Source organism: Macaca nemestrina, chromosome X, assembly GCF_043159975.1.
Source record: "Macaca nemestrina isolate mMacNem1 chromosome X, mMacNem.hap1, whole genome shotgun sequence".
Classification (NCBI taxonomy): Eukaryota; Metazoa; Chordata; class Mammalia; order Primates; family Cercopithecidae; genus Macaca; species Macaca nemestrina.
In genome coordinates, this window is record NC_092145.1 from 80,153,400 (window position 1) to 80,180,537 (window position 27,138).

General features: G+C 46.3%; 2 protein-coding genes across 2 annotated transcripts in view; both read right to left on the reverse strand.

Annotated features, from left to right (window-relative positions):
- LOC105496940 (solute carrier family 16 member 2) overlaps positions 1-6,836 on the reverse strand; it is a 100,516-nt gene extending 93,680 nt beyond the window's left edge. The window contains exon 1 of the mRNA XM_011767581.3: positions 6,236-6,836. Within this exon, the coding sequence (XP_011765883.1) occupies positions 6,236-6,659 (424 nt within the window). The 5' untranslated portion in view covers positions 6,660-6,836. The remainder of the gene's footprint in view (positions 1-6,235) is intronic.
- Positions 6,837-17,332: 10,496 nt separating this feature from the next.
- On the reverse strand, positions 17,333-18,036 carry LOC105496941 (small ribosomal subunit protein eS7-like). Its single transcript, XM_071088975.1, has one exon. The coding sequence runs from the start codon at positions 18,034-18,036 to the stop codon at positions 17,452-17,454; it is 585 nt and encodes a 194-aa protein (XP_070945076.1). The 3' UTR covers positions 17,333-17,451.
- Positions 18,037-27,138: the final 9,102 nt, after the last annotated feature.

Below are 27,138 nucleotides of genomic sequence, written 5' to 3' on the forward strand. Positions count from 1 at the left end.
GCTGGGATTACAGGCGTGAGCCACTGCGCCCGGCCTTTTTTTTTTTAAATTTGTTTATTATTTATTATTTCTTTTTGAGACGGAGTCTTGCTCTGTCACCCGGGCTGGAGTGCAGTGACCAGATCTCAGCTCACTGCAAGCTCCATCTCCCGGGTTTACGCCATTCTCCTGCCTCAGCCTCCCAAGTAGCTGGGACTACAGGCGCCCGCCACCTCGCCTGGCTAGTTTTTTGTATTTTTTAGTAGAGACGGGGTTTCACTGTGTTAGCCAGGATGGTCTCGATCTCCTGACCTCCTGATCCACCTGCCTCGGCCTCCCAGAGTGCTGGGATTACAGGCTTGAGCCACCGCGCCCGGCCCCAGCATAATCTTTATAGAAGCCTCTGGTACACCTAATTCCATGAACAGATGAGAAATGACTTATTTCAGATAGAATATTCATAATCTATGGCTTAGGGTATAGGGCATAGGATGTATATGTATGTGTGTGCACGTGCACACATGTGTGTATGTGTAGAACAAAGCCTTTTCTCTAGGGTTCAATCATTCAATCTCAGGTGAGACAACTCCTTTCAAGACAGGACGTCCCACTCCATAGTTCACACAATCTGAAAAGAATAGTTTTTACCTTTTCAAAATGCAACAAAACCATAAAATGAGGCTGGTGGGAAAAGCAGTGCATCTTCCTGGGAAACTGCTCTGCTCAAAAGGTTGAGATGGCATGCTTTATGTAATTCTACAAATGTTGACAGTCCAGCTGCTTGTTTACTCTTCATGGGCTTGAGGCAATACTGCCAATGACATCCAAGGAAAAGGAAAGAGACTTCTGTGCCTACTACTTCCCTAAGCACACTCTCAGTTAAGCCCTGATGCTGCAATTGACCAGGGATTGTGGACATCTAATGGGGCCTTCTCCAGGATCACAGTAGCAACCTTTCCCAACCCCACCACAGCAGGATCCAGGCAGTGGCCCTGAGCCAGCTAACAAAATGCCCTGTTTGAAGACCTCTGAAGGGAACCCCATCTAGGAATCCGTTTCCTCTGCTAGCTGGAAGTAACAGCAAATCAAGGTCACACTGACTATGCATTTCTGAGAAATAAGACTGTGCTGTGAGAAATTAAATTTCAGAAGAGGGGTCCAAACTGAGGCTTGAGGAAATGTTTATAATTTAATGCTTTTGAGGAACAGGTTCAAATGCTGGAAAACAGCAGCATACAGACCCACCCTGCTTGCCTGTAGCAGGCCAAATTGAGGGAGTTCTCTTGGAGACCCAGCTCCATACCAACCAGGACACTCTAGAAGAAGCAGCTCCACATGCAGGGTTGCCCTTACATACTGAGTAAAAAGGAATGGGTAAATTTTAAACACATCTATACCCATGGGCAGCCCCATAGTCTTTAAATACAAATGATGTGGGGAAATGATGGCTTTTCCTTGCTTTCCCAATCTTCTCCCAACCCATCCTCACTGTCATTCAGGCAGCTTAACAAACTTTTATTTGCTTAAATGAGTCAAAATGTATGACATATGAATAGTAAAGAATAAGATATCACGTAATTTTAGAAGGATAGAAAGTTTATTTAGTCAAACCCTCTCATTTTATAGATAGATAAACTGAGATACAGAGAGGTGAAGTGCCTGTCCAAAGTCACAGAACAAGTTAGGGGCACAAGTTGTGTAAGTCATAGTTACTGCCTAGTTGGTATCACTGAGACCGCCAGCTTTGGGGAGTCCAGATTTGGCCCTGGGTCTTGCTTTTTTAGACTTAGAATGAGCATTTGAGGCCACTGGACAGTGAGCCAGGCATCCAGCCTCAACCAGCTACCCCAACTCAAACAAGCATCCTCCTGGTTGGCCTCCAAATGACCCAATCTCTTATTCTCATCCCTTTCAGTATGAGTCATGGTCATAGTTCAAGATCCCGTTTGGTTGGAAAGGAGGCAGGGGAACAACTTGAGAGATGCCTGGCCAAGGGCTGTGTGGCTTGAAGCACCACAGCAGGTGCTAAGCCAACCTGATCTAGCTCTGCTGGACAGTAGTCAAGAGCCTTCAGCTGAAGTCAACAGATGGGCAGATTTGCTCAAAATATACTTTGCTCCCAAAGTCAGCAATTTAGTGTTACAGTCCAGTGAGACACTGAGCAATGAATCCCTAAGGTGGGAAGGAGAAAGACAGCCTGCTCTACCTGGCCCCACCCATCCTTGGGACCCTTGGTTCACCCAAAGGCAGTGTGTATCATTCTTCCCTATGCCTAGAAAATTCTGTTTCCATCAGAGTGGAGCATCAGCCTGAACTATCTTGTGCCTAGTAGTGAACCTTCCTGACCATTGTCCCTTTCTCTGGTAATGAAAGCCTCAGCCTTGACCCCCCTTGGGAGCTTACAAGGACCATGCTTATAAACTGCCCAACAACAACAAAAAAATGCCTTCCATATTTTATGGCTCAATGGTGGACTGGCAGTCAAGTTTTACTCTGGAGTACTTTTAAAAAGACTTAAGCATAGAGCCAATGTTAGCAATTCTGGCTTGTTCTTCCTTGTCTTCTGAACTCCCAATCCTAACCCTATTGCAGCTCCAACTCACTTAGGCTCCCAATATTGAGCTGGGGCCTACAACCAATGGCATCTTGCTTCTCTTTCCCCTCTTTTCTCCAAAAAGGCCCCCCTACCACCCTAGGAAGCTATGCTTGGGCCTCTACTTTCCACAGAATTGCCTGGTTGTCTCCTGTCCTGTCTGCTATTTGGTCTGGGTTGGGGAACTCCCAAATTTCCCATGATCTTGGCAAGAAATACAGGCTCATTTCCCTCCTGATCTTTTCTCTTTTTTCACTAAACCAGACTTTGATTACTTGCCTCCCTCTCAGGAACCTTTTGCCTGCCAATCCACCCAAGCCTAGGACCCAGGGAAAGTTGGCTTTCCTCCAAAACTGGTGAAGAGAGGGGACAAGATATACAGCTGGTGACACCACAAAACTGCATACATCAAAGGATCCACAAAAACTGCACATTGTATGCTCTAGTAAGGCCTGAATCCCATTTCCCTTCTAATTTCTGTGGCTTTTTCCCATGCCCAGAGGCACTCTGATGTGGAGCTGTTCCTCAAACATCAAAACTACCTTTCTTCCCAGCTACTTGGGAGGCTGAGGCAGTAGGATTGCTCGAGGCCAGGAGTTTGAGACCAGCCTGGGCAACACAGCAAGAGTCTGTTTTTTTAAAAAATAATAACAAATAAAAATTAGCCAGGGGTGGTGGTGCATGCCTGTAGTTCTAGCTACTTGAGAGGCTGATGTGGGAGGATTGCTTGCGCCCAGGAATTTGAGGGTGTAGTGAAATATGACTGTGCCACTGCACTCCAGCCTGGGCAACAGAGCAAGATCCCATCTCTAAAAATAAAGTACAAAAAACTACCTTTCTGTGGGGCTTCCTCACAACAATCCCAATCATCTGCAGGACCTTCCGCCCATTAAGCCAATCAACACAGCTTTAGGTCTGTGAAGATATTAGGCCTAGTCAAAGAGAAATTGAGTTACGAGGTGCCTCCAAACACTAAATTCATAGACTTTTAGAGATGGAAGTCATGTCAAACATTAATAAAAATGGACTACACACCAAATTCTTTGAGTGTGGGGGTGTACATTCTGTTTCTCCCAGAATGGCTATTGGACAAATACTGGCTGATAAAAATGATACAAACTTCGATTAGCTTCTTCTATCCCTTTGAGACACCAGTGCTGTGGCACAGATGGCTGGGAAAATTTTGAGTAAACAGCAGAAAGTGTCTTCAGGCAAAGACACATTCAGAATCTCAGGATCTGAATGGTTGCTTGGGAAAGTTGAAGGGCTCAAGAAAGGTAGTACTGAGGATGAGATTTTCTAGGAGCTCCATAATGTGGTAGAGTGTTCCTGACTTTTCCGAAATAAAAACTGTGGTATCCCTGAGAGCCTCTAGTATCAAAAATAATGTCAGTGAGTTCAAGATACACTACAGCAAGGACCCAAGTCAAAGTATTTTGAGACCCTAGGGACATACCAAATTCCTTTCTGTTTCTTCCTGACCTATACTCACTATACTTTAAACCAGTGACCTCAGCCCCTCAGTGGACCTGGTCTGTGTCAGAGTATGCACTAGCCACACCTCTGCATATCCCACTGCACCCCCACTACCACCCCCACCCTCTAGCTGCACTGTGAGGTCTTGACCGGAAAGTCCCAGCCAGCCCTCCCCCTGAGTCCCCTATGATCACCTACTTTGAAGTCTGTTCCCCAGCAGTGAGCCTCTTCCTGGTAAAATAGTGGTTTTTCCAAGTTTTATTATACACTCCTAAGATCACAGATCTAGGCCTCCTCACACCATATAAATGCCAGGGCCTAGCTTCAGCCTAGCCTCTACTGCTTCTCATCAAGTTTCACTCAGACTTTGCCACTCACTGATCCTGAAGGCCAACAGCCTGCCTTCAACCACAGGGCAATGCTCAGCAGGTGCCCTTGGCGGTAACCTAGGCAACAGCATGAGTCCCTACACTGCCTGCTTTCCCAAGGGCCCCTGAACTGCATCAAAGCAGGAAAAAAGGTGATCCCAGGGGTGAGTGTGGCAGCCATCTTCCCTGCAGAAGTTGCTCTACACTGGCCCAGGACCCCTCCACTCCAGCATCACAGTGGGCCTGGGTAGTCAAGAGACTTCCTTTGACAGCCACTGACGCACACTTGAACTATCTTCAGCGGGGCCTGCACACTGCTGCTGTGCCAATGAATCAACAAGGTCTGAGGCACCAAGATCCCCAAAGCCCCTTCCGCCAGGGAAGTCCAGCAAAGCTGCAAACTAAAACCACAAGTCCTCAGTTGAAATTGGTGGGAGAAGGCCCAGGGAATCCACAGGTGGACACTACAGAATTCAAGGTTTCTATGTTCACTTAGTAATTCCCAGGTCCCCTCAAATGGCAGGAGAAATACGTGGAGGTTGGAGGTTGGCGAGAGGAAGGAACCCCTCAGTCCTAGGGCAACACTACGAAAAGCCACATATTCTGAGTTGTGAAGTTGGAGCTGGTGGCAAGAGTCGAGCTGTCCTGAGGAGCCACGAGAGGGAGCAAGCCTTGCCAGAGAGGGCATCCCAATCCCCCGTCTTCGTCTGAGTCCCTCACCAGAACTGCTGAGGGATTTCGCCAGCGGCTTTGCTGGGAAAGCGAGATGGTTCCTCTGACTTCTCCCAGCTCACAGGCGGCCTCAATGCGAAGAGCGCGCACGCCTGGGGTCTTGCGTCCACTGGCCTGGAGAGCGAGGGCTATGCCCCCCAACTCTGAGATCAAGTCAGCCCCAGGCGAAAGCTGGAGTGGCGGGTCTGGCATTCAGGCTGTAGGCCGAACGAGGCACCCCACCGGTAGCAGAGAGGCGCGGGGTGCGGGGAAAGGCAGGGCTGAGGTTGGGGGCGGTGCGGAGTGAGCAGCAGGGCCCAGTCTGCCTGCCGCCTCACGCCTCTCTGGCAGGAGACTGCGGAGACCGCCTCCCCACCCGCTTTGGGGCTCGGCTCATAGGGCACGGAGATCCGTTCACTCCCGCCGGGCGGCAGAGGACTGCCGGGCACGGCTGGGCCGTAACTGCAGCAGCCAGAGAAGCACGCACACCCCCACTCTAACTCCCTCCCTCCCTTTCTCTCCTACAGACACGCACGCCTGCCATGTGTTTGACTCTTCGCTCATAGTCATCAGGATTCCTAAAGTGTTTTTAACAGAAAACACCTCCGCTTCCCCAAAGGAACCGGGGGGTGGGGGTGGGGGTGGGGGGCTGCTGCGGAGATCCGCGTTACAGTGCTTCTCTCAGACCCCGCCCCGCCTCTCAACTTTCTCCTCTCCTCATGACTTCTCCCCACCTCCAAAAAAAAAAAAAAAGTCCTGCAAATATTTTCCCCCAGCACACACGGGCAAAGGTACCTTAAACAAACCCGAAAGGTGCATCTGGATTTGTCCCAGGGCCAAAAAAGTCCATTGCTTGCCAATGATCAATGAATGTCCCAGTTCGTACCCCCGGGAAGCCTTGCACCTAGTCTCCCCAGTCGAGGCTGCCCAGAGCCCCGCAACCCGCACCCTAGCAGAGTCATGGGAAAGGGGAAAGGGGCAAGGGGTAAGGGGAGGAGTCGGAGAAGTGCATTGGAGGGGCGCCTTGGACCGGGAGGTATGGGGTCGGTGGCAGCGGGAGCAGCCACCTTTGCCCAAAATGCCAAGTGGGGTGTGCGGGGCCACTCACCTGCTTGGAACTCCACTTGGCGATTTTTTTCCTTTTCCTCCTCTAGCAGCATGGAGTAGAGGATCCCGACAGAGTTATGGATGCCGAAGATGGAGCCGTTGCACCAGGTGGCAGCGAACACCACCACCCAGCCGAAGCCACCTTCGGGAGGCTGGAAGCCGCGCGCGGTGCCGCGGGTCTCCACCGTAGGCGTGGGCTCGGGTTCGTGCACCCGCTCGGACTCAAACTCCAGCTCCGGCAGAGGTGCGGGGTCCGGTAGGGGCTGGGGCTCCGGCTGGGGCTCGGGCGGGGGCACCGGCACGGGCTCGGGCTCAGGCTCCGGCTCAGGCTCCGGTTCTGGGCTACCCACCGGCTCCGGCCGTTCCTGGTCTGCCTCCTGCCAGGGCCCCTTTGCTTCCTCGCTCGCCTGGCTTTGCAGCGCCATCGCGGCCGGGGGACTGTGGCTGCTTGGGCCAGAGGAGCCGCTGTGTGGCTGGTACTTGTTTCTGCTGCTGCAACTGCTGCTGCTCGGAGGGCTGCTGCTGCCGCTGGCGCTGCCTCCTCCTCCAGGCTCCGCGCCCCAGCTGGCCAGCCCGTCCCGCGACAGACGGTCCCTCGAGCCCTCTCCTCCTCCTCCCACGTCCAACCCCCTCCTCCTCTCCCCATGTCATCTCTCTCTCCTCCCCCTCCTCCACACCCCCCACCTCTTCCTCCCTCAACAGGCAGCCGCTAGAGCCTCGCTCTTCTCCCCAGCCCTTCCTCCTCCTTTTACTCGCCTACCTACTCCAGCCGCCACTGCCTCTCCGAGCTCCCTTCCCAAACTACTGAACCCTGTTCTTGCCCGGACGCCCGTTAGAGGAAAAGTTAAAATGGAAAGAAAGAGCACAAACTATCCTGTTCTCCTGTCCTCTTTTTCCCCGCAAGCTCTAGAACCGACATTGATCAACCCCTAGCCTCGGGGAGACCCCTCCTGTTCTTTGCTCCCATTCCCTCCTTCCTCACAAGCAGCCCGCAACTGAGGTGGCCCCGGGGACCCTAGGACGACAGCTGGCCTGCGAGGAACCCCACCCTGCCCTCAGGAGCTCCCATGTCCCTCCTTGGACTTGAGGAGGACGACCTGAGGGGACAGCCTGGGCCTCGGACAGCGGGTGAACACAATCTTCTTGAGCCAGAGGACTCGGCCCCCTGCGGTCCTGCGCACCCCCGGGTGTCTACCCCTGCCCCCGCCCTTCCCGGCAAATCCCTGGCGGCCTGGGAGGGGAGGAGGCGGCCATGCAGCGAGGCCCGCCCCTCCGGGCAGTCAATCAGGGCTTTGTTTGCGCCAACCTGGAGCCCAGAGGAGCCGCAGAGGGCCGGGTCTGGGCCGGGCCAGGGCCGAGTGTGGGCCAGGAGCTGGGCCAGGAAGGGAGGGAGGTGCAGTGGCACCAGTGGGAGCCGGGCCCAGGCCCAGTCGGGAGCCGAAGCTCAGTTCAAGCTCCTCCCGACTCTCTGTCCCGGACTGGGGAGGGACGAGTTGGAGCCGGGTCCAGCCGCCAGTTTGGGTTTGGGCTGCCCCGCCCCCAATATCTCGGCTGGGCTGGTCCCTCGGGCCTTGGCCGCGGCTTTTCAGGTGCTGGAGACTCAGCGGAGCTGCAAGCGGACGGACGTCTTCCCAGCACCCACCGCCCCCTTCCGCCCACCTCAGGCATGCAGACATAGGAGTCCCACTGTATGTCGCAGACTGAGGCCCCAGCCCCGCTGAGGGTAAGGGAGAGTTTGTTCCCCAGGAAGCGCGCCGGGTCAGGAAGAAGGAAAGGTGGGGGATCTGTCTTTCGGGTGGCCAGGCTCTCAGCAGGGGTGTGCAGGGGCGCCCAGCCTCTGCACTCAGGGCCCGCTCGGCGATACCGGGAAGCCCTGCCTCCCCTAAGGGTCTGCGCGTCTAATGCAGTAAACGTGAAGTCGTGGTGTGGTTACCAATCTACTCGGCTTCCACGAGCGGGCGGGCGAGTGGCAAGACCTTTCTACCCTGCATCTCATTAACACTCCTGATAAGTGAAAGACTGCATAGCCAGAGGTGATGCAGCTCCGGGGATGCGTGGCTGAGCTAGATGCCTGTAAATACAGTCATTAAGCACCTGAGGGCTGGCCCAGCTGGGAGGAAGGATATAGATGTCCTGAGGGACTTGCGGCGCCATATAAGAGGAATCAGTCAAATTCACAAATCACAGGGCCACACTACTCAGCAGGGAAGGCATCGCCCAAATAGAGCACGTCCCTTATTGCCCTAAGGTTTATTATTGCCTGCTTTTTTTTGCACGAAAACTGAGGCTCAACGAGGTCAAGGCATTTATTAGCCTAAGATAATGGGCCAAGTCAAGGACAAGCTAGAATTCAAGGCAGGTCTCCATATAACGAAACTTCATGCTCCCTGTTTCACCAAAGGACTCTAAGATTTCAGGCTCCCTGGGAGGAGACAAAGGAGGGAAGGCAGAATCTGGCTGAACTATCACAGAGGAAGGAAGGCAGGATCTGGCAGAACTATCACGGTGGGCTTCTGGAGGAGGTGATGTTCAAGATGGGCTTGGAAATTTTTTTTCTTTTTGAGACAGAGTCTCGCTCTGTAGCCCAGGCTGGAGTGCAGTGGCATGATCTCGACTCACTGCCACCGCCGCTCCCCGGTTCAAGCGATTCTTCTGCCTCAGCCTCCCAAGTAGCTGGGATTACAGTCGTGCTCCACCACGCCCGCTAATTTTTGTATTTTTAGTAGAGACGGGGTTTCACCATGTTGGTCAGGCTGGTCTCAAACTCCTGACCTCAAGTGATCCACCTGCTTCGGCCTCCCAAAGTGTTGGGATTACAGGTGTGAGCCACCGTTCCAGCAAGGCCTGGAATGCTGAGTAGGATTTTAAAAGGCCAAGGGTGGGGGAAGGTGGTCCCCTACATCAGAGCATGCCTTGAGCTCAAAGCACAGAGCCATAGACTCTACTCACAGAAAGAGGGAAGTGAAGGCTAATCAGGCCAGAAAGTTAATATGTATGGCGTCTGCCTCTCCTAGGAAACATTTGCATTTTAATAAAAATCCATAATTCTTCAGCTATGAGAAGTGACAAGTACCAGGGCTTAAGGTTTGCTTTTTGATCAGGGGTCTCACCATACATATGACCACCTGTTGCCCCAGGAGAGCACTAGTTTGGTATCCACTTGCAGAGAACCTGATTGAGACCCTAAAAATAGTTATTTCCAACCCCAGAACTAGGAATAGACCCTGGAATCTTGCACCCATCTAGATTCCTACTATCTTAATTCTACTTCCCTTACTATTTAAACTGGTTTTTAGATCACTGGAATGGGAGTATGGGTGGGTGATGACCCTCACTGAGAATCTCCTATGAATCTAGCACTGTGGTAGGCCCTTTATATATGAGATCTTATATAATCTTCATAACATTACTATAAGATTGGGATGGTTTGTTCCCATTTTATAAATGAGGAAACAGGCTCCAAGAGACTAAGTTACTTGTTTTAAGTCTACAAAGCTAGTAAGAGGTAGAACAGGGATATTTGCTCATTTGTGTGAGTTTCAAAGTATGTGCCCCACCCAGAAGACAGAATTATGTAACTGCCATTTCACCATTCTAGTAACATATGCAATACCTGCCATTTCTCCCCTCTTTAGAAGGTGCTTTATAATGGCTAAATCACTGGCATCAGGAGACCAGGGTTTTAACCTTGGTTCTACCACTGCATGCCTGTATGATCCTAAGCAATTTGTTTTCCCTTTCTGAGCCTCAGTTTATCTACAAACTACTTTGCAGAGTTATTAAATGCCATGCTAAGAGGTAAAGGCTTTATTATTGATATATAATGCAAGATCACCACTGAAGATTTTTGAGTAGGAGAATAACATCAGAACTGCATCTTAGAAAGAACATTGTGGTGATAGTTTAGATCAGGGGTCCCCAACCCCCGGGCCACAGACTGATACCAGGTCCATGGCCTGTTAGGAACCAGGTGAGCGGCAGGCAAGCAAGCATTACCACCTGAGCTCTGCCTCCTGTCAGATCTGCCTCAGCATTAGATTCTCATAGGAGTGCGTACCCTATTGTGAATTACACATGCAAGGGATCTACGTTGCGCATTCCTTATGAGAATCTAACTAATGCTTGATGATCTGAGGTGGAATGGTTTCATCCTGAAACCATCCCCCTCAACCCCTGGGACAATTTTCGTGGAAAAATTGTCTCCCACGAAACCAGTCCCTGATGCCAAAAACGTTGGCGACTGCTGGTTTAGATGATGGCATGGAAAGACAAGATGTAAGGAAATGAACCAATAGACTAAGTAAAAAAAAAAAAAAAAAAAAAAAAAAGTTGATGATCTGGAGTGGGCACAGTGGCTCATGCCTATAATCCCAGCACTTTGGGAGACCGAGGTGGGTAGATCACTTGAGGTCAGGAGTTCGAGACCAGCCTGGCCAACATGGTGAAACCCCGTCTCTACTAAAAATACAAAAACTAGCAGGGCATGGTGGAGGCTGAGGCAGGAGAATGGCTTAAACCCAGGAGGGAGAGGTTGCAGTGAGCCGAGATCAAGCCACTGCACCCCAGCCTGAATGACAGAGTAAGACTCTGTCTCAAAAAAAGAAAAATAAAAAAATGCTGATCATCTGAAATAGGGCACTGACTATGGAAATGGAGACAAAGGGATATCTCTGTCCATTATTGTTATGGTAGAGTTGACAGAAAAGATTTGTGTAATGAGAGAAAGGGAAGAAACTGACGTTTTTTGCTTGAGTAAAGGAAAGGATGGTATAGTGTTAATGGAGATTGGGAATTAGGAGCTGAATTAGTTCTGAAGTGCCTGTGGCCTCCTGTCTCTTTCCCCCGGCCCCCAAACAATCCTGTCAATTATAACTCTAAAATACTATTTTAATCATGACACTCCTCTACTTTACAAATCTTCAATGATTCTCCATTTGACTTTCAAGTTTAAATTCCTCAGCCAGGCATGAAAGGTCCTTTGTGCTTTGGGACCAACCTCATTTGTTCATTTATTCATTCATTCATTCATTCATTCATTCATTCATTCATCATTTACTGAGAACCTCTATGTGTCAGGCTCTGTACTGTATACTAAACACAAACATAAAAGACGTTGTGCCTGTTTCTGATAGGCTCATATTCAACCACTCTAGCATTACTCCCTGTCATTTTCTTCCCATCCTTTTCTCCCTTTCATACCATGCTACAACACACTGGTTAGCCACCATTTCATGACTTATGGGCACCTGCTGGTCTCTCAGCCTTCACCAACCATTCCCTTAACTATCTTCCAGTTGAGATTCTATACCTTTCTTGACTCTCCAGAGTAGGTTAAACAAAACAGATAGCAGAGTTAGTCTTGAACTGAGGAAGCATGTCACTTGCCTTTCTCATACCACTCAGCCATTCATTTCCCAAATAGTTATCAAGCAACTATGTGTACCATTCACTATATTAGGCACTGGGGACGTACAATGGTTCTTGTCCTCATGGAGCTTACATTGTAGTAGAAACTACTAATAATTATAACTGCCATTTATTGAATGTAACTCTACTAAATTAGGTGAAGACATTTTGAGATAGAAGTATATAAAAGATGAGACAAGGTTGAGAGTAAAGTTGTAGAAATAGGGCTAGTGTCTTAAGATGCATGAAGTTTCCTCTATAAATCTCTAACTCATGCTTGATCAATAAACATCATCAACAACAGATCTTTAGAGAATACTACTACCATGTGTAGATTAATCAGCTTGGCTCATGCTCACAAGTAAGTAAGGCATGGTTTCTGTAGCCCTTTACATTATTTTACTTGTCTGACTGTGGACCTTGGAAAAACCCTAGCAGATGTCTGTCATTCATATTGCAGGTTACAGAATGTGCTTTCCTTCTGTCTCTAACAGAAATGAGCCTGCAATGGAATCATTCCAATTACTTATGCCCTTGATTATTCACTTTAGAGGGTAAAGCATAGCAGTGGTTCCCTAACCTGGTTGCACATAAAAATCCCCTAGAGACTTTTCTAAAAGCACCAGCTACTAGGTCCTACTCTACCCTTGCTGAATTGGAATATCTTGGGGTGAGACCCAGGAATACATAGTTTGGACAAGGCCCCTAGTAATATTAATGCACTGCCAGGTTTGGAAACCAGAAAACCAAAACAATGCTTCCCCAAAATTTCAATCTGAAAGATCAGTAAAATTTCTCTAAAGTTTCTCCAGAAACTTTGGGGACCAACGTAATGCCAACTTTCTGGCATGTAAAGACATGTTTCTTCACTATCATGTTATTACTGAAATGATATTTTAACATCAAAATCTAGAAAGTGTGGAAAGAACAGTCTTTTACTCAGAAAAGCCTTTCTCAAGATATGTCAGTTGATAACAATTTTTCTCGTGGGTGTCAGCACACTGATGAAAATGTCACAGACTGTCATGGGTATGCAGATTAGTGCTTGGGATTCCATGGACCAGATGACCTCTGAAAGTCCTTTCTATCCCTGAAGTTCTCTATTTTAGGCAAAAGGCACATCTTTGCTTTGGGCGTCTCCTATTCTCCAATAGGATTTTCTGGCTGGAATGGAATTCACTAGATCATTCACATCATCTCCCTGCCCTGTCCCTAAATCATTCTAACTACTTGAGAAGGGATGATGAGAGCATTCTCAAGAAGGTGAGTACATAATCTTTCTATCCTTTACTCCTTTTATTGATTCATCTTTATAAGAGTAACTTAAGAGTTCTGATGACACAGCATCACCTTGGATTCAAGAGCCAAGTGGGATGGATTGTGAGAAGGAGCCAGGATGCTCTGATAGTGGCAAAAGAAGTCCAAAGACAGAGAAGGCTTTGGTTTTGTTACCTGTAATCAGGAAGAGTACTGATAGGAACCCACATTACTGGGAAATGGATTCGAATGTCAACACCTTTAGATGGCCAAAGTGGAAGCATGGAGGGTAAAGGATATTGGACATAGCCGGATTTCAGCTTGAGCCAGAAGCCTATTCATAATAATAGGTACATTAAAAACAAATCAATTGGCTATGTGCATGGAGCCTGCTTCCTGAATGCCAAGGAAGCAGTCTGCTTAATAGTTTGTCTATTATTAGAGCAGGCATAGAGGGGGAAAGATGACGGAAGCAGCAGGAGCATTATGGAAAAGAAAGAGATAGAAAATACTTAACCCTCTGAGGGTAGTATAGAACAGCAGAGCTTGAAGTGAGAGAAAATGTGTGATGTATTGGTTTCTTGACCCTATCCAAGGGAGAAATTTAATGAATATTATTTTAGCCTTTTATTTATTTATTTATTTATTTTTTTGAGACGGAGTCTCGCTCTGTAGCCCAGGCTGGAGTGCAGTGGCCGGATCTCAGCTCACTGCAAGCTCCGCCTCCCGGGTTCACGCCATTCTCCGGCCTCAGCCTCCAGAGTAGCTGGGACTACAGGCGCCCGCCACCTCGCCCGGCTAGTTTTTTGTATTTCTTTAGTAGAGACGGGGTTTCACCGTGTTCGCCAGGATGGTCTCGATCTCCTGACCTCGTGATCCGCCCGTCTCGGCCTCCCAAAGTGCTGGGATTACAGGCTTGAGCCACCGCGCCCGGCCTATTTTAGCCTTTTATTAATTCATTTCAAAAAATAATTTCAGCCGGGCGCGGTGGCTCAGGCCTGTAATCCCAGCACTTTGGGAGGCCGAGGCGGGCGGATCACGAGGTCAGGAGATCGAGATCATCCTCGGTAACATGGTGAAACCACATCTCTACTAAAAAAATCCAAAAAATTAGCTGGGCGTGGTGGTGGGCGCCTGTAGTCACAGCCACTCAGGAGGCTGAGGCAGGAGAATGGCGTGAACCCGGGAGGCAGAGCTTGCAGTGAGCCGAGATCGCACCACTGCACCTCCAGCCTGGGTGGCAGAGTGAGACTCCATCTCAAAAAAATAAAAATAAAAATAAAAAATAAAAAATAATTTAAGAGATATTTATTGAAAGCTGATTATGTGCTAAATATTGTGCTAAGAATTTCCCCATTCTGAAAAGTGGAACCCTTGTAGGACTGGAACAGAGGTGTCTTGGGTACATGGTTACGATGCAGTATAAAGATGGGCTTTGCCCTTGCTACATCTCAATCTCTTCTGATAGACTGACCTTGGGCATAGAATCAGCATTATTTGCTTTTGTATCCTTAGCATTTAACATGATGCCTTATACAAAGGAGGTGTTCAATATGTAGATAAATAAATTGATGTCGCTACTTGATGTAATAAAGCCCTGGTTTCTTCATCGAGAAACAATAGAGATGAGGCCTATCTTTTAGGTTTGTTGTGAGGATTAGAAGTAAAGTATGGAAAGCACCTAGTACAGCACCCATCATGTAGTAGGTGCTCAATAAATGTTAGCAATAAGATAGTTTGAAGATAGCTTTTATTGAAAAGAGAAAAGAAAACCTGGTATGTTCTTTGGCATTGGTCCAATTCCAAAATCTAAAATAGTGCATCAGAGCTGGAAGGGACCTTCTACAAAGTCCAAACTCCTCATTTTACAGATGGGAAAACTGAAGCCTAAAGAGGGAAAGGGATTTACTTAACGTTACATCTAAATTATCTACACTTTTCCTTGTAATTACCTCAAATCATTGTGGAAAGTGATACAACATACAGACATATATATGAGCTAGGGACATCATTTTATAAATGAGGAAATTGACAAGGAAAAAAGTTAAATAATTTTCCTAAGGACCTACGATTCACAGTATAGCAGTCTGGCTTCAGAGTCTGTGATTTTAACCATTATACTTCTCTATTACAGCACTTATACAATTATATTAAAATGCCCCTTTTGACACGTCTCCCCACTAGAACTTAAGCTCCTTGAGGGCAGGAAGTGTGTGATTTCCACTGTGGATAGTTATTTATTTATTTAACAAATATGTATTCGGCACCTATTATACACCAGGACTTGCTAGCCCCAGAGAGCAGGCCTTATCTTTGAAGCCAGGTTATCTAGCTCTGTAATGCTATTAGTGTTCATTTGCCTTCTGTTATCGCCTTCTCTTTACTAATGTCTTATTTAGTGTTTCAGCTTAGTCTTTTCTTTTTTTCTTTTTCTTTCCTGAGACAGAGTTTCACTCTGTCTCCCAGACTGGAGTGCAGTGGTGCAATCTCAGCTCACTGCAAGCTCCACGTCCCAGGTTCACACCATTCTCCTGCTTCCACCTCCTGAGTGGCTGGGACTACAGGTGACCACCACCACACCCAGCTAATTTTTTGTATTTTTAGTAGAGACGGGGTTTCACCATGTTAGCCAGGATGGTCTCGATCTCCTGACCTCGTGATCCGCCCGCCTCGGCCTCCCAAAATGCTGGGATTACAGGCGTGAGTCGCTGCGCCCGGCCTCAGCTTAGTCTTATCTGTTCTAAGGAGCACGAGGTTCTGTGCCCATGCCGGGGCCAGGCAGTTAAAGGAGAATAGCCAGTGAGAAACTTCATGGGGAAAGTGAAGTGCCAGAGATATGATAAAATCTGGAGTCCCTCACCATCTGGAGAGGTTTCTTTTAGTAAAAGCTTTGGGGTATTGCATTTGGCAGGATTTTTTTTTTTTTCAATTTAGGAAGTATCCTGGCCTTACAATACCCTTTTGCCTATTTCCCACTCATTTGGCCTTCTAAGAAGTCACAGTCTAAATAAAAAGACCAGTCATTATATACATCCAGAAAGATAACTCCCCTGGTACCAGGTCTTCGGTAGACACTAACTGCTAAACAGGCCATAGGAGGGAACGATGAGGGGAGACCTGGGGATGGGGCACGGTGGGGCTCAGGATAGCTGAGGAAAGGCTAGCAGTGTATGTACTTTGTGTGCCTGCATTCTCAGACCCTGGCCCACCTCTTTAAGGGTGACTTCTCTGGCTCTAAGACAGCCACAGACCTAGGGCCTGAGGAACCCCAAGACCCTTGTACAGTAAGTTTCTAGACAGCAAGAGCTAGAAGAATGAAACATTGCTGGGCCTTGAATCTAGAATCAGGCATCAGTAGCTGAGCTGGAGTAGAGTAACTAGTATGCTCTGTCCCAAGGGCCATGTTTCAAGTCCAACTTGCTGATCCTGCAGATGAGGAAAGCCAGTTAAAGGGCAAGAAAAATCATTCAAATGGATCCGGGCAAGGGGGCAAGGGGCAGGGGCAAGAGAGTCGCGTGGAGCGGAGGGACAAGGAGGAGGTAGTTTATTTTTCTCCTTCGGTATATATTTACAAAGTTCCTTCTGTGCCTAATTAGACTTAGTTTTTCCAGGGCCTCTTTTTGGATGGAGGAGGGGACAAAGGAAGAAGAGTACATTTTGTTGAAACCTAGAGATATTAATTGACTCACCCAAGGACATACTGTGAATGGGACCAGAACCTTTGTCTCCTTAGCTCCTAACTGCCTACATTTCTCCATGCCATACTGCCTCCTATTATGTCATACACAGCTTAAAAATCTAAGATGATTTTTCACTGTTGAGAGGGTAAAGTACGAACTCTTGTGCCACCTTGGGACCCTAATTATCCTGACACTGTTAAACTCTCCAATTGGTTCCTAGACTACCTCCCATAATGAGATTTAAGCCCAAGTCTCCCAGAGCTCTCTCCCACGTCACTGTCCCCAAGTCTACTTGGTCTTCTTTTTCTTAACTGCTCCCTCTGCCTCTGCAACAAATTAAAAGAAATTTACAGTGATCACTCATATACTCACCACTGGATTCTACCATTAACAATTTCCTGGCTGGGCGCGGTGGCTTACGCCTGTAATCCCAGCACCGTGGGAGGCCGAAGTGGGCAGATCATCTGAGGTCAGGCATTCGAGACCAGCCTGGCCAAGATGGTGAAACCCCTCCTCTACTAAAAAATACAAAAATTAGCAGAGCATGGTGGCACATGCCTGTAATCCCAGCTTCTTGGGAGGCTGAGGCAGGAGAATTGCTTGAACCTAGGAGGCGGAGGTTGCAGTGAGCCGAGATCGTGTCATTGCACTCCAGCCTGGGTGACAGAGCAAGACTCCTTCTCAATTAAAAAAAAAAAAAAATTCCCATATTTGCTTCATCACATATCTGTCCATCTATCCACCTTTCCATTGATCCAGCCACTTATTTTTTATACATTTCAAAGTAAGTTGAAGATATCAGCACACATCCCTCCCCCAATACTTATGTATTTTTTTTTACTGTGAATATATATTTTATTTAATCATTTTTTGTTTACAATTGAAACTCTGGGAATTCAAAATTAACATCCTTGCCAATGAGCTTCTTATAGACACCAGAAAAGGTTTCAGCCTTGTGTTCCACATTGTTCTGCTGTGCTTTGTCCCAGTGAACCTTTATGAGGTGGCTGCCATCCAGTTTCACACGGATTCTCTTGCCCACAATTTCGCTTGGGAAGACCAAGTCCTCAAGGATGGCATCATGCACAGCTGTCAGAGTACAACTCCTGGGATGCTTTTGCTTATTTTTTGTACAGCTTTTTTGAGTTGGCTTAGGCAGAATTCTCCTCTGAGCGATAAAGAAAATATGCTTCCCATTGAACTTTTTCTTCAATTCGTGTACTAGCCAGACTTGGATTTTCTGGAAAGATTTCAGCTGAGGAACGGGAACAAAGATTATGATAGCTTTCCAACCAACACCAACTTCAATTTCCTTGACTGCAGTAATATTCAGCTTCCTTAGCTGAGCCTTGAGGTCCAAGTTCATCTCCAGCTCCAGAAGAGCCTGGGAGATGCCGGATTCCAACTCGTCCGGCTTCTTGCCATTGGGCTTCACGATCTTGGCCCTTGAACTGAACATAGTCTTCTCCTTGCTGAGCGCTGGCTTAGGAAGAGTGTATGTATATTGTTAACTAGCGTTCCATTTTTTGCATTTGTTTTCTTTTGAGCTAAAATTTACATACACTGAAATACAATTTATTTATTTATTTATTTATTTATTTATTTATTTATTTATTTTGAGACCGAGTTTTGCTCTGTTGCCCAGGCTGGAGTGCAGTGGCACTATCTCTGCTCACTGCAACCTCCACCTTCCGGTTTCAAGCAATTCTCCTCCCTCAACCTCCTGAGTAGCTGGGATTACAGGTGCACGCTGCCACGCCTGGCTAATTTTTGTATTTTCAGTAGAGATGGGTTTTTGCCATGTTGGCCAGGCTGGTCTGGAACTGCTGACCTCAGGTGATCTGCCTGCCTTGGCCTCCCAAAGTGCTGGGTTTACAGGCATAAGCCACCGCGTCCAGCCTGAAATACACAATCTTAAGGGAATATTTGCTGAATTTTGACAAATGCATACACCTATATAACCCAAACCCCTGTCAAGGTATTAAACATTACCATCATCCTCAGAAACTTCTCTCATGCCCCTTCTCAGTCAAATTCACCCTCACCTCATCCTACAGAGAGAACCACTATGTATTAGTTGTGTGTGTTCCATATAAATGGAATTATACAGTAGGTAGGTAGCATTTTGAGTCTGAGATCCTTCACAGCATAATGTTTTTGAGGTTAATCCATGTTGTGCTGAATACAATTCCATTGTATTTGTTTATCCATTCACCAATTGATGGACGTTTGAGTTGTTTCTAGTTTGGGCCTATTAAAAATAAAGCTGCTAAGAACATTTATATGCAAGTCTTTTAATGGACATATTTTCATTTCTTTTGCATTTGTTTTCTTTTGAGCTGGAACCATCAGGTCATAGGTTAAGGTGTATGTTTAACTATGTAAGAAACTGCCAGAACCAATTAAAAAGATGTTCCACTTCACACTCCCACCAGCAATACATAAGTGTTCTAGTTACTCCACATCCTCACTAATGCATAGTATTTTCATTTTTAAAACTAAATGTAGTCATTCTAGTGGGGTGTAGTGATTCTAACTTGCAGTTCCCTGATGACTTATAACGTTAAGTATTTTTTTTCATATCCTTATTGGCCCGCCATTCATACATCTTTTTTGAAGCATCTGTTCAAATATTTTGTGCATTTTAAAATTGGGTTGTTTGTTTTATATTATTGAGTTGTACATATACTTGATACCATTCCTTTGTCAGATATGTTTTACAAAAATTTTCTCTCAGTCTATTGTTTGTCTATTTTAGAAGAAATATATTTAATATTAAAATACAAGGGCTGGGTGCGGTGGCTCACACCTGTAATCCCAGCACTTTGGGAGGCCGAGGCGGGCAGATCACCTGAGGTCAGGAGTTCAAGACCAGCCTGACCAACATGGGGAAACCCCGTCTCTACTGAAAATACAAAAATTAGCTGGGCATGATGGCAGGTGCCTGTAATCCCAGCTACTCGGGAATCTGAGGCAGGAGAATTGCTTGAACCCAGGAAGCAGAGCTTGCGGTGAGCAGAGATTGCACCAGTGCACTCCAGCCTGGGCAACAGAGCGAGACTCTGTCTCAAAAAAAATTAAAATACAGGATAGAGGCCGGGCGCGGTGGCTCAAGCCTGTAATCCCAGCACTTTGGGAGGCCGAGACGGGCGGATCACGAGGTCAGGAGATCGAAACCATCCTGGCTAACACGGTGAAACCCTGTCTCTATTAAGAAATACAAAAAACTAGCCGGGCGAGGTGGTGGGCGCCTGTAGTCCCAGCTACTCGGGAGGCTGAGGCCGGAGAATGGCGTGAACCCGGGAGGCGGAGCTTGCAATGAGCTGAGATCTGGCCACTGCACTCCAGCCTGGGCGACAGAGCGAGACTCCGTCTCAAAAAAAATAATAATAATAAAATAAAATAAAATAAAATACAGGATAGAAAGTGACATAGAGCACACAAATACATGAGTAAAATTATGTGAGGAGACAATACAGTATTTACAAACCATATATCAGACAAATAATTTGTATATAAAGAACTCTCAAACTCAATAGTAATTTTCTTGACAATGTCTTCTGATGAGCAGACATTTTAAATTTTAAAGAAGTCTAATTTAGTCTTTTAATTTTTCTTGTTTGGGTGTGACTTGTTTAAGAAATCTTCGGCCAGGTGTGGTGGTTCACACCTGTAATCCCAGAAATTTGGGAGGCCAAGGAGGGAGGATCACCTGAGCCCAGGAGTTTGAGACCACCCTGGGCAACATAGCAAGACTGTCTCTACTAAACATAAAATAACATAAAATAAAATAAAATACAGAAATCTGCCTATTCCCAAGTCATATGCTCCTATGTTTTCCTCTCAAAGCTTTATGACTTCAGATTTTATGTCTGGGCTTTTATGTTGGGCTTATGTTCCATCTCAAATTAATTTTCCTATATGGTTTAAGGTAACAGTTGAGGTTCATTTTGTTCATATGGATAGCCTGTTATTCTTGTACCATTTGCTGAAAAGACTTACATTTCCCCATTTGATTGTTTTCGCTCCTTACTTTTTTATTTCTAGCTCTTTTATTTAGAAAAGTGGATATGGGCCGGGCGCGGTGGCTCAGGCCGGGCGTGGTGGCTCAAGCCTGTAATCCCAGCACTTTGGGAGGCCGAGACGGGCGGATCACGAGGTCAGGAGATCGAGACCATCCTGGCTAACACGGTGAAACCCCGTCTCTACTAAAAAATACAAAAAACTAGCCGGGCGAGGTGGCGGGCGCCTGTAGTCCCAGCTACTCGGGAGGCTGAGGCCGGAGAATGGCGTGAACCCGGGAGGCGGAGCTTGCAGTGAGCTGAGATCTGGCCACTGCACTCCAGCCTGGGTGACAGAGCAAGACTCCGTCTCAAAAAAAAAAAAAAAAAAAAAAAAAATAGAAAAGTGGATATGTAAGCTCACTCAATTTTCACAAATGGAACACTCCCATTTAATCAATCCCTATATCCCAGCAAACATATCAAGAAATGTAGCATTACCAGCATCCTAGAAGCCGCCTTCCTGCCTACTTACAGTTACAACCTCTTCTGTTGCAACAGTAACCATCCTCCTTATCCTAATAGCATAGATTGTATCAATTTTTATGCTTTATATATGGAATCAAACATTGTGTAATCTTTTGTGTCTGGCTTCTTTCCCTCAATATTAAGTTTATGAGAGTCATCCATGTCGTGTCTAGCAGTAGTTCATACATTTTGATTGCTGCATATTTTTCATTGAAGGAATGTACTACATGGACACGGACATTTGTGTTGTTTCCAGTGTTTGACTGTAATGAATGGTGCAGCTATAAACACGTCTTTTGTTGTACATATGTATGCATTTGTACAACAATGCATGTATGTTGTACACATGTATGCATAAATATACATATGGATGTATATTTAGGAGTAGAACAACTAAGTCATAAGGCATGCATATCTGCATTTTAGTAGATGTTGACAGTTTTCTAAAGTGATTAGTTCAATATGTACCCTCACTAGTAGTTGCTTCGCATCCTTGGTAATACTTGGTATTGTCTTTTTCATTTTATCTATGCTGGTAGCAGATGACAGTGTGGCATTTCCCTGATTAAAAGGTTGAGTATCTTTTCATGTATTTATCAAACATTTAGTTATCCTCTTGGAATTGTCATTTTTTTACTTTTTTACCGTTCTGGTAGGTGATTCACCTCCCTTTTTATTTACTAAAAATCTATTCTACTTTCAAGGTCCTACACAAATGTCACCTTATCATTGAAGCTTTCTCCATATCCTAGGCCATATAAGTATCTCCTCAGAGCTCACATAAGCACTTCTCACTAATTGTAATATTTCACTTACTAGGCATCTATTTTCACCCATTACTGGGTTAGAATATTTGTTAGAGCAACCCCCGCTTTGTGTCATGGGGCCGATCTCTTTGTAATTATTTCTTTCTGGTATGGGAGCTCTTTAAGGGCTGAAACTCGACCTTGTTTAATTCTGTATACCTTTTCTATTCATTATCCCCACATTTACAGAGTGATAAGCGCATAGTAGGTACTCAATAAACATTTGTTGAATGAAGGCCAGGCGTGGTGGCTCATGCCTGTAATCCCAGCACTTTGGGAGGCCAAGGCAGGCGGATCACCTAAGGTCAGGAGTTTGAGAGCAGCCTGACCAACATGGAGAAACCCCGTGTCTACTAAAAACACAAAATTAGCCGGATGTGGTGGCACATGCCTGTAATCCCAGCTACTAGGGAGGCTGAGGCAGGAGAATCACTTGAACCCAAGAGGTGGAGGTTGTGGTAAGCCGAGATCACGCCATTGCACTCCAGCCTGGGCAACAAAAGTGAAACTCCATCTCAAAAAAAAAAAAAAGAAAGAAAGAAAGAAAGAAGCAAGAAATTTGTTGAATGAAATGCTTGTTGTTGAATACATGCCATACATTACTTTGGATCTGCAAAGGGCCTCAGCAAATTGTTCATATTGTCAAATTAATGCTGAAACAGATTTTGTGCAAAAGGGAAAAATCAAATCACTGAAGGCTTTTCTGTAGCCCTGAGGCTCTGAACTGGACATTAGACTGTTTCTTAGGCTGGAGGGACAGGGACTGTTTTTCTTAGGCCCCTGCCATGCTCTTAGAATGTCAGCTCCATGAGGGCAGGGATTTTTATCCCCAGTATCTATAAGAGTGCCTAACACCTAGTAGATGTTTAATAATTGGTTTATTAAGTGAATAAGAAAGTTGACAAAGTGGCCCAAGCCTCCACCATAGATCTTATTCTTACCCTGTATTTAAAATGCTGCATTAATGGCTTCTTCCTCAAGTTATTCTCTTTCAAAATACCACTCTTCAAATGTGGGTCACTCACTCAGTCTTTCACATGTGCATTGTGATTGTTTCTTCATAAAGCAATTTCATAGCCAGTATCCTTTGGATCTGTATAGCAATTTTCCGAGGTAAGCAGGTCAGGGATTACCATGCCTATTCACAGAGGGGAAATTGAGGCTCAGAGAGGTGAGATTATTTTGTTCCACATTACTTGGCTAGTAGGTGGAAAAGCTAATACTTGAACCCAGGTTTTCTTATCTCCATCCAGAACTTTTTCTACCACAAATGAATTTTTCAGGTTGTTTAGGGTAGGGGGTACTTGAGGGCTCCGTGGATGGGGACGGAGTGGGAAGGAACAAGGGAGAAAACTACAAACTTGTAGAAGGATGTTAAAGGGAGAGGTAGGCACAGTTGAAGATTAATCTTGTGCTGATGTGGCTTGTCCGCCTCTTCCCCTGCTCATTGCCTCATGAGTACCAGTTTTGTCATGGGGGCAAAGACAAACCTGTTATCTCAATCAGTAAAACTCCCTCTGGGAGAACACTTGCCAGGCTGGGAGGGGTCAAATCCAGCGGGTACTCGGGAAAGAAACAATATTTCCAGCCTTCTTTGCATTAGAAGATTTAACTTTAGGGGCTTCTGGGTTTCTGTTTCGTAGGTGTGGGGCAGAGATGGTGGTAAAAATAGCCCTCGGGGCCCTACTAGAAGCAACCAACCAGCAACAAAGTTCATGTGTCCAGATACCTGGGGAAGCACCACATGTGTGAAGCAGGTGGCAATGGGTCTCCTGTTCCTCACCCAACTAGGGGAAGTCAAATAGAGCTACCACAATCAGACAACACTGTCCGGGCATGGTGGCTCACGCCTGTAATCCCAGCACTTTGGGAAGCCAAGGCAGGCAGATCACTCGGGGTCAGGAGTTTGAGACCAGCCTGGCCAACATGGTGAAACCCCATCTCTACTAAAAGTACAAAAATTAGCTGGGTCTGGTGGTGTGCGCCTGTAATCCCAGCTATTTGGGAGGCAGAGGCAAGAGAATCGCTTGAACCCAGGAGGCAGAGGTTGCAGTGAGCTGAGATCACACCACTGCACTCCAGCCTGGGCAACAGAGCGAGATCCTATCTCAAAAAAAAAAAAAAAAGAATCAGACAACACTAAGTGGTTACAAACCTATTTCCAACACTTTCTATTTGAAGTGCTTCATAAACAAGTCTGGGAAGAAGAGGAGGTCGGGAGGAACCACAGCCCAAAGCTCAGTACTGTTGGGGTTAAGTTTCTGGCCATATTCAATTTGCCCATTCCCCTTTGGAGGGTGGGTTCTGTGTTTGCATATGAGATGATGGACCAGGATCGGGGCATTGGTGACAATTGTCAGTAGTTAAAAAAAAATAAAGCAAAGGACTTCATGGCCACGACCTCTGGCTGGCAGTGGGTTGCCACCCCCAGACTCTGAAGGGTATTTAACACCTGTCAGTTCCCATACTTGAGAGAAGAGAAAATCGAGCCTTTGGACTAGGGCTGCTGAACTTGTGTAGGGTAGGGCTTATGCCTAGTGTCCTTCCCTCCTCCACTACAAGCTAATCAGCTATTTGCTGAGCTGTTTTACCACTGGATTGTGAGCTCCTTTCTGTGTGCCCAGGCACATGATGGGTGCTCTAATAAGTTCATGTTGTGTGTATAAGCAAATGAGCCTAGGCTTTGAAAGATGGAGCCTTATAAGTACTTTGGTCCAAAGAGACATGGGAAATCATTCTACCCCACATCTTACCTTGGCCGTCCTAAGCTACAGCTTCTGTACCAGCTTCAATTCACTAAGCAAATAGTTCTTTTCTCCCTCCCCTCCCTTCCTTTCTTCTTTCCTTCCTTCCAATTGTAGTCTGGGTGGTGAAGGAGCTTCCTAAGGCCCTTAGAATTTAATACAGCGAAAGGATTAAAGAGCTAGGAGTCAGTAGACTTGGATTTAAATCCCAGTACTGCCACTGTCATTGACTGAGTGACCTTGAGTGAGTCCCTTACTCTTTCTGGATCTCTTGGTGTCTTCACCTGAAAATAAAGTGAACTCGGTTAAGTACTTTTCCAACTGTGCTCTTTGGTACCATAGAGTATCATTTCTCAAAGTGTGACACAAGGACATTAGACAACTTCTTGCCAGAAGCAAATTTTAAATTACAATAGCTGTGGATATATTTTTAATATGAATTAGAAAAAAATATACCAAAAACATTAAGTCTGTGATGTTACATAGGATGAGGCTGAATTTATTTAAGAAAAAAATGAGTCAATTTAAAGAAACATATTAAATATGAACACTGAAGGAACTAAAAATATTTTACCCCAAAATATATTTCTTTGACACATTTTGAGATGGCCGTCAGGGGGCCAGCAAATAGAAGTAGCCCCGCAAAGCTGTCCTTTGTGGGGGAGATTTGCACTTGTAGAGAATCTACATTGATGCAGCCAGGCCTTCCCTTGTCCAGATCTAGGAAAGACTGAGAGTCTGACACCTTAAAGATCCGAAAGAAACATTTACCATCTATTCTCTCTGGAGGTTGCTACCTGTTAGGTTTCATCTACATAATGAGAACACTTTTGCTAGACAGGCTTCCTCTTCTCTCCCTCCGATAACCTATTTCGCCATTATAAACTGATTTACCACCATTACCTCTTTTGGCCATTCTCTGGGCCCCATTCTTTCTGTAACCTCAAGATGGTATACAAGCTTCTGCACCCCAGTGGGGGAGTTGGGCAATCACTCTGTGATGCTTACACGTTAGTAAATCATATGCCTTTCCTCCTATTAACCTACCTTTTTTCAGTTGATTTTTCTGCGGGCCTTCAGAGGGCAAAGGGGAAGCTTTCCCTTGGCCCCTACAACACGCTGGCTGGTAGATATACATATAAAAATCATATGGGAGATTTGGGCAGAACTGAAAGTTAGGCAACACTGCTTTTGAATTCTGAAACATCCCTTCAGAGCAGGGTTGAGCCCAGGGCCTCCCAATGCCACAAATTAAACTTTTTTTTTTTTCTTTTTTTGAGACGGAGTCTCACTCTGTCATCCAGGCTGGAGTGCAGTGGTGCGATCTTGGCTCACCGCAAACTCCGCTTCCCAGGTTCAAGCGATCCTCCTGCCTCAACCTACCAAGTAGCTGGGATTACAAGCGTGGGGCCACCACGCACTTTTAATTTGAAGAAAGAAATTTGTGGCTAAAAAAACATTTGCAGCAGGCGTGGTGGCTCATGCCTATAATCCCAGCACTTTGGGATGTCGAGACAGGAGGATCGCATGAGCCCTGGAGGTCGAGGCTGCAGTGAGCCGAGATCATGCCATTGCACTCCAGCCTGGGTGACACAGCGAGACCCCATCACACGCGCGCACACACACACACACACACAAATCCTCTGAAACAAAAAGAACCCCCAAAACCTTGGCCCAGGAAATCCTGAAGGTCCCTCCAGTGCTGACATTCTAAGACTAAATCACCACAGCACGTCTTGGGTGTTCTTCTGGCCTGAGGGGTAACTTGATGACTCTAAGTCAAGTGATATGGAAAGCTGCTCACTTTCCTGCAGTCCACTACAGGCTCCAGGCAAAGTTACGGGGAGAAATTAGGAAGCTGCCCTTCAAAGTTACTCTTAAGGGTGTGGGTGGGGTAATAGTCTCCAGAGTCCAGCTGCCCCCTAGTGGCCAAAGGCATCAAGGGGTATGGATAGAGTGTTCCTTTGGGTCTAGATTGGTATCCATTTAGGGCAACCTATTCCAGAGCATGGTTTTTCTCAACCAGCCTCAGAGACTGTGAGTTTGTAGGTAGGGGGAAAGGAGGATGAACCTAAAAACCCTCTATGGTTCTGGCCATTATACCTGACCAGGCTATACTCCTTCTTCAACCCAAAAGCAGAATGATAGAAAAAGGCTCAGTAAATTCTGGGCATAACCCCAAATTCAGATCAGTTTGCTTAACTCCCAAGTCCTCTCAAGAAGGGGCTATTGGTGGCTCATCAGGTTCATTTTCCCATCCTGACCTGTAGTCTCAGAAGCAGATTTCCAAACAAATAACCACTTGCTAGTTCAACAGCACCAAGAGGGGTCTGGGAAGGTTTTAACACCTCCTCTCATAATTTACATTAGTACTTACATATCCATGATATCGACAGTTGGTGTTTTCTCAAATTTATGTAATGTGCTTTTGCAAACATATCTTGAAAAATCATTCCCTAGTCCCTTCCTCCAACCAGTACCC

Excerpts from the sequence above, each read along its gene's own strand:
- LOC105496941 (XM_071088975.1), bottom strand. The coding sequence starts at position 18,036 with ATGTTCAGTTCAAGGGCCAAGATCGTGAAGCCCAATGGCAAGAAGCCG.